The 14,230-nt window shown below is 39.3% G+C and overlaps 1 protein-coding gene across 1 annotated transcript; it reads right to left on the bottom strand.

Moving 5' to 3' along the window:
• Positions 1 to 6,081: 6,081 nt before the first annotated feature.
• Positions 6,082 to 11,701, bottom strand: malsu1 (mitochondrial assembly of ribosomal large subunit 1). Its single transcript, XM_057834505.1, has 4 exons — positions 11,310 to 11,701; positions 7,451 to 7,626; positions 7,264 to 7,345; positions 6,082 to 7,171 (listed from the first exon to the last, which is right to left on the bottom strand). Exons 1-4 carry the CDS (start codon positions 11,620 to 11,622, stop codon positions 7,017 to 7,019), a joined length of 726 nt encoding a protein of 241 aa, XP_057690488.1. The 5' UTR covers positions 11,623 to 11,701; the 3' UTR covers positions 6,082 to 7,016.
• Between the last annotated feature and the right edge of the window lie 2,529 nt (positions 11,702 to 14,230).

Genomic DNA, 14,230 nt, shown 5'->3' with positions numbered 1-14,230 from the left:
CTGGAGGGTAAGTGCATTAGCGTGCTGGGAGTCCACTTGTGCACCAGAGGATCAATACATCTCATACATCCTTGCAAATGCTGTGTTTTACAACATGATCAGCTCCTAAGCAGCCAACGTCCATTAAGACATTAAACTTAAATGAATTGCACAAACACTCACAGGCTACCGTGCAATTGTTTGCAATTTGCAGCCTTTGAATATTAAATGACCAAATGAATGAGGAGACTCAATCTTTATGTGTAATGTTGGCACAAAGTAGGGAGGTCTTTTTTTTACAACCTTAGAAATGTCTCTTGTAATCATAGCTAAGGATGGTATTTTGGCATTAAATTGGAATGTGTTCACTTTTTGCTCCAATGACGAAAGCAGAGAAAAAAAAACATATTTCAAGAGAGAGAAAAAAAAAAAGACCACTTACACACATTAACCAAATTGAACTCAATGAATGTAAATTTACAAATTAGAAAAGACAATTCGTCTGAATAAACATTGGAAACACATTGTGATTTGAATAATTTGAAAACAATAGCACTGCCACACAGACTGAAAGCAACTTAAAACCAAAACACTCAACCTTTTTAGGGGGTGAAAAAGCGCGCACATTGCTCCTAAATCAGATAAAATTGGTCCAACCACAAATGTTTGAGGTGTAGGTAATGGAGGTCTGAAAAGCTTTCAATCCCTAAATGACGAGGCCACTTTAACACAACTACTTTGTCAGAATGAGAAGAACATTATGGTGGATTGGTGGAACAAAGATTTTGCAGGAAATTTGAAAAAAATAACTTTTTGTCATTTTTCTATTTTACATTGAAATAAACACAATAGTTACACATTTGCATATAACATAATTACAATTAAAAGCAGTTAAAAATCGTTTACATCAACAGAATCTAAAAAATGCAACACCAAAACAAGTACAAAAAAAGTATTGTTAGTGATGCGATTATGCAAATGTATGCAAATAATATAACCGTCACAACTCGGCGTGCAACCGATTCCATCTTGAAAATGTCTTTTGTTTACATAACACACTGGTGTGGCCGCTGTAGAACACCTCATTGTCACCTGTGAATGGGAGAGCAACAACGTGACAGCCAGCATGTGGCCCAGAGTTTTGGGTGTGCGTGGCTGCTTTTTAGAAGTTCTAAATTAGTCTCATTATGGCATGAACATTGATTTTCCATCCACCAGAGCCTTTAAACCTATTTATTTCTGCAGCTCAAACATGAACACATGCAGAAGTCTATCACAGGGCACATAGAGACAAATGACCATTCACATGTCACTGAGTAGGAACTGAACCCATTTTGTCATTAACAAAGTCAGGCAAGTGTAAAGCTACCTCATTAGTGACTCTGACTCACTAAAAGTTTTAAAGAACCACGGACAGAAAGACTCGGAAGTTCTTAAAAAATACATATTAGTATGAGTTATAAAAGTTTGATATTAAAACCCCTTTTAACGTTTTCTTTTTTATACAATTTGAAAAATTAGTTTAACGTCATTGTTGCTGTCGACGCAATGCGGTGACATCACTGGGCAACGCTGCTGTACTTCCACAGTGTCACTCACTAGCTACATAAACATGCGTCGGTTCTGCCCTGCCAATTTGAACCTGCGCGGAAAAGTGATGAGCAGGACAGCACTGTCGATATTTCACAAAACGAGCAGCAAAAGCATTTAAATGAAAGTCTCCAGCGGGATTTTCCGTGCGACAGACGAGCACTTACACCACAGGGCTATACTTCCGCGTGCTATTCGAGTCATGATTTTCCTTATAAAGCAATTGCAACCCACGTATGTCTGGGCGGTAAAACCTGAAAGGGAAACGCAACTGAAAAGAAACTGCGGCTCACTTGACCACAGAAAAAAAAAAAAAACGCAGCCAACTTCAAAAAGGAAGCAGACAACATGAATATAGGGATTGCATAAAAGGGTTTATTGAACCCACAAAATACCGTGATCGCGAAAAGGGAGACACAAAATGGGTCCGTGACATTAGGTCAGGATAAAAAAAACCAAAAAAATTTAAAAACGGGGGGAAACCACGGTGAGAGGCAGACGAACGGAAAAAACAAGGGAAAGATGCAACTCGCAACAAAGGGGTCAAGAAATGGCAGCACGTCAATATATCGGCAAGCCGCTTAGGATCGGTTTAAAGACACTGCTTATGAGTTGGAATTGGATGAAAGTAAGACATTGGGAATTCATCCCACAGCTCTGTAACAAAACAATCTGACAAGGACCAGAATGTGACAAAATCTTGCCAGTCATTATACTAGGTTCACTTGCTAGCTACCACAGCTTTTTTCCCAGTCCCGTCCAACCGCATTATAACCTCCAACGTGCATTGCTCGCATAAAACATGGGGCCCTCGGTAGGTCAAAATATGTACTAAATATTAGATTTCTAAATCAGTGGCAATAGTATACAGTGCCTTGCAAAAGTATTCGGCCCCCTTGAACCTTGCAACCTTTCGCCACATTTCAGGCTTCAAACATAAAGATATAAAATTTTAATTTTTTGTCAAGAATCAACAACAAGTGGGACACAATCGTGAAGTGAAACAACATTTATTGGATAATTTAAACTTTTTTAACAAATAAAAAACTGAAAAGTGGGGCGTGCAATATTATTTGGCCCCCTTGCGTTAATACTTTGTAGCGCCACCTTTTGCTCCAATTACAGCTGCAAGTCGCTTGGGGTATGTTTCTATCAGTTTTGCACATCGAGAGACTGACAGTCTTGCCCATTCTTCCTTGCAAAACAGCTCGAGCTCAGTGAGGTTGGATGGAGAGTGTTTGTGAACAGCAGTCTTCAGCTCTTTCCACAGATTCTCGATTGGATTCAGGTCTGGACTTTGACTTGGCCATTCTAACACCTGGATACGTTTATTTTTGAACCATTCCATTGTAGATTTGGCTTTATGTTTTAAAAAAATCTAATAAATCTCCGTCCCAGTCTCAGGTCTTGTGCAGATACCAACAGGTTTTCTTCCAGAATGTTCCTGTATTTGGCTGCATCCATCTTCCCGTCAATTTTAACCATCTTCCCTGTCCCTGCTGAAGAAAAGCAGGCCCAAACCATGATGCTGCCACCACCATGTTTGACAGTGGGGATGGTGTGTTCAGGGTGATGAGCTGTGTTGCTTTTACGCCAAACATATCGTTTTGCATTGTGGCCAAAAAGTTCAATTTTGGTTTCATCTGACCAGAGCACCTTCTTCCACATGTTTGGTGTGTCTCCCAGGTGGCTTGTGGCAAACTTTAAACAAGACTTTTTATGGATATCTTTGAGAAATGGCTTTCTTCTTCCACTTTTCCATAAAGGCCAGATTTGTGCAGTGTACAACTGATTGTTGTCCTATGGACAGACTCTCCCACCTCAGCTGTAGATCTCTGCAGTTCATCCAGAGTGATCATGGGCCTCTTGGCTGCATCTCTGATCAGTTTTCTTCCAGAATGTTCCTGTATTTGGCTGCATCCATCTTCCCGTCAATTTTAACCATCTTCCCTGTCCCTGCTGAAGAAAAGCAGGCCCAAACCATGATGCTGCCACCACCATGTTTGACAGTGGGGATGGTGTGTTCAGGGTGATGAGCTGTGTTGCTTTTACGCCAAACATATCGTTTTGCATTGTGGCCAAAAAGTTCAATTTTGGTTTCATCTGACCAGAGCACCTTCTTCCACATGTTTGGTGTGTCTCCCAGGTGGCTTGTGGCAAACTTTAAACAAGACTTTTTATGGATATCTTTGAGAAATGGCTTTCTTCTTCCACTTTTCCATAAAGGCCAGATTTGTGCAGTGTACAACTGATTGTTGTCCTATGGACAGACTCTCCCACCTCAGCTGTAGATCTCTGCAGTTCATCCAGAGTGATCATGGGCCTCTTGGCTGCATCTCTGATCAGTTTTCTCCTTGTTTGAGAAGAAAGTTTGGAAGGACGGCCGGGTCTTGGTAGATTTGCAGTGGTCTGATGCTCCTTCCATTTCAATATGATGGCTTGCACAGTGCTCCTTGAGATGTTTAAAGCTTGGGAAATCTTTTTGTATCCAAATCCGGCTTTAAACTTCTCCACAACAGTATCTCGGACCTGCCTGGTGTGTTCCTTGGTTTTCATAATGCTCTCTGAACTTTAAACAGAACCCTGAGACTATCACAGAGCAGGTGCATTTATACGGAGACTTGATTACACCCAGGTGGATTCTATTTATCATCATCGGTCATTTAGGACAACATTGGATCATTCAGAGATCCTCACTGAACTTCTGGAGTGAGTTTGCTGCAATGAAAGTAAAGGGGCCGAATAATATTGCACGCCCCACTTTTCAGTTTTTTATTTGTTAAAAAAGTTTCAATTATCCAATAAATGTTGTTCCACTTCACGATTGTGTCCCACTTGTTGTTGATTCTTGACAAAAAAATTAAATTTCATATCTGTATGTTTGAAGCCTGAAATGTGGCAAAAGGTTGCAAGATTCAAGGGGGCCGAATACTTTTGCAAGGCACTGTATGTGTTTCTAATAACATATTTTAGTAAAAGAGAACAATTGTGGCTTATTAGAGTGTACAAGTCTTCAAGTCCGAGGATCCCCTTAGGTTGAGACATCTTCAGGAGAGTAATGAGCTTTGTTGTAAAGTAACCTCATTTTTTGTCCACAAAACTTTAAACATATCATCATCAACAGGGATGACTAGTTGGTGAAATGACTGTACAGCAGACATCACAATAGCCACAATAGAACATTGGTTAGTTTGGTTTTTGGGTTGTCCAGAATTGCTTGAGCTGTTCCCCTCAATTCTATATTTACATACTGATTCGTGGTGCACATTAGCGTTAATTATTTTTATCTGCACATCATCCTGTATGAATAAATAAAGAGGGCATACGCACAAAGTTGTGTCCTACTCACGAAGTCATTATTTGGACATTTTGCTAATGTTCTGTGACTCACAGTGGCTCAATGAAACAGAACGGTCACTTGCTAGGCCATAGATCATTTCTATCCTCTCCACGCATTACAAAAATAAAGCGGGAATTTCTTTAAAACGTTAAATCTCACTAAATGCTTTAACTACAATTAAATAAACACAATGTTGGTGCATTTTAAAGCTCTGTTTCAGTTACTGACACAGCATTTAAATTTTGTAGCAGCCATGTTTACGGTGCAGAATTTAAACATCAGCAGAGACTGAATATTGCATGAACCAAAGAGGGATAACTTTACACAGCAGTGGACCATGTGGTAGAGTTGGTTGTCCAGTGATCAAAGGGTCGGGGGTTTGATTCCTGGCTCTCCACTGTTGAAGTGTTTTTCAATCAGATGATCTACTGGCGTGGCCGCTTTAAACTCTAAATTGCTACCAGGTCAACATTGCAAATGTGTTCTCAATCTCCTTTCCTCAGGCATGAAAATGGGTCAGGGGTTAAAAAGGTGAGAAGGGTGTGGAGGAAATATGTTCCGGTACACTGTACAGCCCGACAAAATATTGAGCTCTGTCGACCCACACCATGTTTCAGCGATCTGCAAGAGGCACCCCCCGATTAAATTCGATTACGATTCAGGGTGCTACGATTCGATGATTGAACGATGATCACGGTGTTGACGATGATCACGATTACCGATGCATCATACATTACTTGATAATAAAGTAGCCAAACAAACTTATGTCCATTACTTATTTAAAATACCCAAATGTTTCAACAGGAACGATGGAAACATGCCCATTCAACAAAAAGCTGCCCTTTTTTTTTTTTTTTTTGAAAGGAAAGTGCAAAATCATTAACCATTTTAAAGGCAGTACGTAATTCTCAACATGCCTATACAAAACAAGATGCTCTTTTTCACAAGGAGGTGCAAAAACATTAGCCGTTTCAAACAGCAGTACTTATTTCTCTCAACAATACAGTAAAATTTAAACTGGTGAAATGAATTCCACATTTTCTGTCTTTAGAAAAAAAAAAAAAAAAAGACTTCTTTTCACCAATATACTGTTTTCATAGATTTCTGTGCTATTTCGCATGTTTGTAGTGTTACCGCTGTACTTCATCCTGGTTTTACACATTCTGCATCTGGAGTAACTTTTGTACACCACCAGACAACGAAGAACGCACAATTTGACATGGAAATACATGTTAGCGAAGTCGCTAATTAACGTAGTGCTCTTCGCTAACGAGAAACAAAACAACAATAAAGGCTAAGCAGTACAAGAGGGTTCGTGTACTCACCTCTTGTAGACGCACCCGGGACTTAACAACACACCAGGGACATTTTCCAATGAACACGACTCGAACCTACTGCTGGACAACTGAAACGCAAGAAGCAACGAACTCTCTTCCACTCTCGCGCTAACTTAACTATAACTTGAGCACAGAAGAATAATCTAATAATCGATTTTTGGCACCCTTTTTGACTTCAAAACGGCAAATTTCGCCAAAAGTTGAGAGATTTTCATGCCTGTTTCCTGGTTAACTCATTCACTGCAACTTACAATAATAGACATCAAATCCATTTGATTTGGGATAGCTGGCATTGAGTGATCTTGTTTCACTACCATTGACGGAGTGAGAGGTCTAATCTAATTTGACAGGGGGGCTGGCAGAACGAATAATCACTGCCAGCTCTACCGGTCAAAATGGATTGAACGTTTACCCACGTTAATGGCAGCCAATGAGTTAAATAATGTTTAAAAACCCACATTTTTTTGATAAACCTTGCGCTGAAAAGCTAAGTGGAATTCATCTATTTTCTATACCACTTGTCCGAATTAGGCTTTATTCAAGCTCTCTCGATCCAGCTTCGCAAAATGACGAGACTGTTTCGACAAACAACGATTACCATTAAAAAAACAATTTATTTCAAAAATTCTCAAAACATTTGACAAGCAATGTCTCAGCAATGGTCAAAGAATACTTGCAAATGACAAAAAAAATTATACCATAATATAGTAGAGGTATCCAGAAACTCAGCTGCATGAAAATAATAAAGCATCATTTGGAACAATATTTTATCATTTCATGTTTTCTAGGTCATATATGAAGTCTTCTGGTAGTTTTTCATCAGGCATTCTGCTAAGCTGCTCATCATAGGAGCGCAGGGTCCACAGTTTCTCCAATTCATACACTTCTCTTTTCTCTGGAAGCATGAAGTGAACAACTATATTGCCTGTAGGAAATAAAGGACATGGGCAATTTACACCTGCAAAAGTAACCGTGACAATATTATACTTTGTCTAAAAATAAAAATGTTTGACATACCAAAGTCAATACACATCCAGTCTTCTGCATCCTTTCCTTCAATCTTAACATGAGCATCCTGATCTTTCCTCAGAATTTTGTACTAAAAGAAAGAGTGAAAATCATTATTATTTTTTATTTTAAAAAAAAAAAGCTCAGCTAAACTCCCAAGTGACAGAATAAAATCGATAAATTGTAGCCCACTTACTACTTTGACAGCATAAAGCGCCATTGCGCGTAGGTGTCTCGGTGATACGCCGCTGACAACTATGAAGTACTCTGTGTATTTGATGTGCTCGGGTACTTTTATCACGCAGATATCTGCTGCGTTTTCCTGACGCAGCAGTGTCACCAGCACATCCAGGTTGAACGTCTCAGTGGGCCCTGCAGATTAAAAAAAAAAAATGAAGAAAAAAAAATCTCACCAGACACTTGCTGGACGTGGTCGAGCATTGTAATACAAGCACACATACAAGTAGACATGTGCCGTTTACCGGTTTCAATGTATACCATGGTACGAAAACATGATACATCAAGGTTTCAAAACAGCAAAAAATTTCTGTCATACTGTCCCTGGTATTAGCTATTTTTTATGTCCCAAAAATGCATGGAGAAATCTCTCGCCTGCTGTTAGGCTCAACGCTCCCCCACCGGCTGTTGCTCAGTGTCAGTGAGTCAGCTGTGCTACACGATGGCTGGAGGAGGTTAAACTCCTGAACGTTTTCCCCCATCGAAGAAATAAATCTCTGGTATGGGAACACTTGGGCTAAAGAAAAGTTACAGACGGCCGCGGCTTAGAGGAGGAGGGCCAAGCGACATGTAAAACATGTTTGCTGAACATGATAAAGGTGATAAGACTCAAACACACGTCCTTTTTATGGAAAATAATTCAATTATTTTTGTTCTGATGGTAATAATGTTGAGCTGCAGCTGTGGGTTTAGGCTCCCCTAAATGACTGCATTTATCTTAATTTTATTTCAAATATTTTGTTATTTTTAAAATTCATTTTAACATTATACAGTGCTGGCCACAAGTATTGGCACCCATGCAATTCTGTTGGATAATGCTCAATTTCCCCCAGAAAATGGTTGCAATTACAAATGCTTTGGTATTAATATCCTCATTGATTTTGCTTGCAATGAAAAAACACAAAAGAGAATGGGGAAAAAAATGACTCATTACCATTTTACACAAAACTCCAAAAATGGGCTGGAAAAAAGTATTGGCAACCTTTGAAAAATCATGTGATGCTTCTCTAATTTGTGTAATTAACAGCATTTGTTACTTACCTGTGGCACATAACAGATGGTGGCAATAACTAAATCCCACTTGCAGCCCGTTAAAATGGATTAAAGTTGACTCTACCTCGGTCCTGTGTCCTTGTGTGCACCACCACATTGAGTATGGAGAAAAGAAAGAAGACCAAAGAACAGTCTGAGGACTTGAGATGCAAAATTGTAAGGAAGCATGGGTTATCTCAAGGCCACAAGTCCATCTCCAAAGACCCGAATGTTCCTGTGTCTACTAGAGCTGGGAATCTTTGGGCACCTAACGATTCGATTACAATTACGATTCAGATGGTCCGATTCGATTCTAAAACGATTATTGATGCACCCCCCCCTTTTTTTTTTTTTTTTTTTAATATTTTGTACATTTGTTCCAAAATTGTTCAAAAATACTCTCAGGCTAAACCAAACTACTATTTCAGGATCAAGTTAACATATAGCAGTAAACAAATATACAAAAATAACAGTAAATAAAAAACTCCAGTCCCCATTCTGTATCAGCAGCTTTAAACTACATTCAATTAATTTAATGTTGTGAATCAACCGTTAAAGTTGTTAAAATTGCTCCCGTTAATCCATAATTTCCCTTTTGTCAACTTTCCACATGTGAAAGTTTTAGAACTATTTTAAAGATAGATTCAAGTCAATATTTTACCGATTTAGGAGTATTTTAGATAAAAAGTGAATTAGGTTTGCTTGGAAGGTTCGCTACAACAGCCTTGCAGAGAAGTGTACTGCTTTAAGATGGCGGCCGTTTACTACGTCTGCATCTAGCTTTTTGTAGATGTGCTGCAAACGCTACCACTACCGTAGTGCATCTAGTCTTATATAAATGATATCTACCGTAACATTATGTGGATGACGTACTTTTGTAGCAGCTTCAGGTATGTTGTTGTGTTTTTTTTATCTCGTGGCATGAGTTGAGCTAGAGCCGTGAGTTGAGCATTGGCATTATTCGAGGGGCCGGGTACTGAGAAGCATGATGTTTAGCTACTCTCGCTCCGTTGCTCATTGACCGCGCGGCGCGCTGAGTGTGTCGTACTTCCGCTTTACTTGGCATATTTCAATAATCGGAATTTGGATGTTTGTGAATCGTTCTCGAATCTTCCACGGCCGAATCGCGAATAATCTAAGAATCGGAAATTTTGCACACCTCTAGTGTCTACCGTGCACAGTGTCATCAATAAGTGTAAAGCCCATGGCACTGTGGCTAACCTCCTAGATGTGGACGGAAAAGAAAAATTGAGAGATTTCAACAAAAAAATGTGTGGATGGTGGATAAAGAACCTCGACTAACATCCAAACAAGTTTAAGCTGTCCTGCAGTGTGAGGGTACAACATTGTCAACCCGTACTATTTGTCAGCGTCTGAATGAAAAGGGACTCGATGGTAGGATACCCAGGAAGACCCCACTTCTGACCCAGAGACATAAAAAAGCCAGGCTGGAGTTTGCCAAAACATACCTGAGAAAGCCAAAACATTTTGGAAGAATGTTCTCTGGTTAGATGAGACAAAAGTAAGGCTTTTTGGGAAAAGGCATCAACATAGAGTTTACAGGGGGGAAAAAATGAGGCCTTCAAAGAAAAAACACGGTCCCCACAGTCAAACATGGCGGAGGTTCCCTGATGTTTTGGGGTTGCTTTGCTGCCTCTGGCACTGGACTGCTTGACCGTGTGCATGGCGTTATAAAGTCTGAAGACCAACACATTTTGCAGCATAGTGTAGGGTCCAATGTGAGAAAACTGGGTCTCCTTCAGAGGTCATGGGTCTTCCAGCAGGACAATAACCCAAAACACACTTCAAAAACACTAGAAAATGGTTTGAGAGAAAGCACTGGAGACCTCCAAAGTGGCCAGCAACGATTCCAGACCTGAATCCCATAGAACACCTGTGGAGAGATCTGAAAATGGCAGTTTGGAGAAGGCACCCTTCAAGTCTCAGAAACCTGGAGCAGTTAGCCAAAGAAGAATGGTCTAAAATTCCAGTAGAGCATTGTAAGAAACTCATTGATGATATTACTACCAAAGCATTTGTGATTACAATCATTTTGTGGGAGAAATTGAGCATTATCTGACAGAATTGCAGGGGTGTCAATACTTTTAGCCAGCACTGTACCTATGTTCCAATTTGCTAATATGTTTTGAAAAATAAAAATCCTGTTCAATGGAAAAAAGTTAATTTTTTTATTTTAACCCAGATATCTCAATGTAACACATTTTAGAGCTGTAATTGCAATACCGTGATATTTTTGCTTTCGGTTATCATACTGTCAGACAATCATAACGGCACATGCCTAAATACAAGTGCAGTAAAACAATACTTGTCCAAACTTGTGGAACATGACAGATTTCAATCAAAAAAAGAGGAGACACAATTTTGCACCATATTTAGTTGGAAATGTTACTTTGTTTACACGTTTACTTAAATGTATGCTGTATTAAACTATTTAAACGATACAATTTACTATCAAGCCGTTGAATTTTAATATGATTGTGATTTTAAAATGCTGTTGCAGCGGAAATAAAACATTCCCCAGTATTATGACTGCAAACTACTTAATGGTTTTCTAAAATATGCGATTGATGAAAATTGTCGAAAGAAAACTGACACCATCCATATTACAACCACTTAAATGTGAATACTATAATTGCTTTAGCAACACTTCTTCAATTTCGACAATCTATGCAATGGAGAAAATTAACATCTTTTAAAACGCCTCGCAGGATCAAATTACACCCTTCGGCGGATATAATGAAATAAAAAAGGACGTTTTAACTCACTTTGGCTCGGGTGACGCTCGTCATTAGAGTCGCCCTCCATCTCCTGTGAATCATCTTGAATAACGTCAGTCCTCGTCAATAAATGACCGCGACCGACGTCTGTCTCTGAAAAGCATCTTTTCGTGTAGGCGACACAAGCAGATTCCTGGTGTATATGTGGCCATGAGGTTAAGTTTGTAGTCAAATGTCGACAAATGAAACGGCCATGACAAGGAACTTTGGCGGCCAAGCAGAGCTTTGTAAAGAAATTACACTTTGTTATTAAAACTCTACTTGTACATAACAACGGATTAATACGCCTAAAAATATTCATTATTCAATTTTGTACTGACAACCTTCTGCCGTCTACCAGATAAACACGGAAGTAATATTTGTTCTTAGATTTTGATTGGTTGTCAAGTCTTTTTTGTTGGCTGTAATAGACGATGCAGATGCACTCATCGCCCCCTACCGATTGCTACTGAAGATGACGCTAAAATGTTTTTTATATATATACTGCATACATACCGTTAAATGGCGGAAAACACAGACAAGACTGAAAAAGCAGTTTCTGCTCTTGCACTCTTCTTTAAAAGAAAGTGCTGTTTTTTAAGCCAAAACAACTGTTGTGTTTGACAGAACAATATGTCTATATGCTGCCATAGCAGATCTATGGCGCATTAAGCCCCCGATCTATTTTTTGGGGTTTTGTTTTACCCTGAAAATCGCAGTTTACAGACGTCGTGCAACCGCTTGTGTTTCAACCCAGCCATAAAACGAAGGTAATCAATTATATTATTCAAAATGTCTGTCGTTTTTAGCATAGAATCATTAATTGATGTGTCATATTTCGTTTAAAAAATAAAAACGACTTTAAAAAATTATTCACTCACATATTTTAAACTTTTAAACAAATTATGTCACAATGAAAAAAAATGGCGTCTGTAAAAAAGTCAAGAATATCTACCTCATAACTATCGCTTGATTGTATTTTTTTTTGTTACTGTCACATTTTCTCTGATATGTTAGATGATCAATAATCGATCCAAACAAAGAAAAATTGAGGAAAAAATGCTTAAAAGGGTAAATATATGAAAAAGAAAATCTCGACGACTCCTTGATGTCTGCAATTTCTGCATCGTGACCCTTGTTATATTACCATGTTTCACCCATAAAATCCCCCAAAAAATCCAGCTATGGGCATTCACAGCTGTGTCTTGACACTCGGTGATACATGCTACATGGAGTTTTTGGATCGAAACAAGGTAAGTATGCGTATATATCTATTAAAATAAAATATTCAAAAAACTGATACAGAATTCAAAGTATTATTTTGCAGATAGCTTACTATCAACAAAAAGCGAGGAATATTCATCTTTTGTTTGCCATTTTCTGACAACCAATTCAATGAGTAACCTGTCTCCTGCCCATAGTTAGCTGGGATAGGCTCCAGCACCCCCGAGACCCTCATGTGGATAAGTGGTAAAGAAGATGAAAGAATGACTGTATTCAGCTTTTGTGGAAACTTTTAAGGGATAACAAAAAAAAAAAGCATCATAACTGTGTAAATCAGCAATTTCATCACAATTCTTTGGACAACAATATTATTGCAGTTATTGCAAATTCTGCCATGATTCAAATAAGGGCCTTGAATCAATTAAATACACATATTATTTACACATTTAATACAGTTATATACAGTGGGGCAAATAAGTATTTAGTCAACCACCATTTGTACAAGTTCTCCTACTTAAAAAGATTAGAGAGCCCTGTAATTGTCAACATGGGTAAACCTCAACCATGTGAGAGAATGTGGAAAAAAAACAGAAAATCAAATAGTTTGATTTTTAAAGAGTTTATTTCCAAATTAGAGTGGAAAATAAGTATTTGGTCACCCACAAACAAGCAAGATTTCTGGCTGTCAAAGGTCTAACGTCTTCTAACGAGGTCTAACGAGGCTCCACTTGTTACCTGTATTAATGGCACCTGTTTTAACTCAATATCGGTATAAAGGACACCTGTCCACAACCTCAGTCAGTCACACTCCAAACTCCACTATAGCCAAGACCAAAGAGCTGTCGAAGGACACCAGAAACAAAATTGAAGACCTGCACCAGGCTGGGAAGACTGAATCTGCAATAGGTAAAACGCTTGGTGTAAAGAAAACATCTGTGGAGCAATTATTAGAAAATGTAGGACATAGGAGACCACTGATAATCTCCCTCGATCTGGGGCTCCATGCAAGATCTCACTCCGTGGCGTCTATATGATAACGAGAACGGTGAGCAAAAATCCCAGAACCACACTGGGGGCCTAGTGAATGACCTACAGAGAGCTGGGACCACAGTAACAAAGGCTACTATCAGTAACACAATGCGCCGCCAGGGACTCAAATCCTGCACTGCCAGACGTGTCCCCCTGCTGAAGCCAGTACACATCCGGGCCCGTCTGTGTTTCGCTAGTGAGCTTTTGGATGATCCAAAAGAGGACTGGGAGAATGTGTTATGGTCAGATTAAACCAAAATATAACTTTTTGGTAGAAACACAGATTCTCGTGTTTGGAGGAGAAAGAATACTGAATTGCATCCAAAGAACGCCGTACCCGCTGTGAACCATGGGGGTGGAAACATCATGCTTTGGGGCTGTTTTTCTGCAAAGGGACCAGGACGACTGATCTGTATAAAGGAAATAATGAATGGGGCCATGTATCGAGAGATTCTGATTGAAAATCTCCTTCCATCAGCAACGGCATTGAAGATGAGTCGTGCCTGGGTCTTTCAGCATGACAATGATCCCAAACACACAGCCAGGGCAACAAAGGAGTGGCTTTGTAAGAAGCATTTCAAGGTCCTGAGTGGCCTAGCCAGTCTCCAGATCTCAACCCCATAGAAAATCTGTGGAGGGAGTTGAAAGTCCGTGTTGCCCAACGACAGCCCCAAAAC

This window comes from Corythoichthys intestinalis, chromosome 4 (assembly GCF_030265065.1).
Source record: "Corythoichthys intestinalis isolate RoL2023-P3 chromosome 4, ASM3026506v1, whole genome shotgun sequence".
Taxonomy (NCBI): Eukaryota; Metazoa; Chordata; class Actinopteri; order Syngnathiformes; family Syngnathidae; genus Corythoichthys; species Corythoichthys intestinalis.
This window is presented reverse-complemented; position numbering and strand designations above follow the sequence as displayed.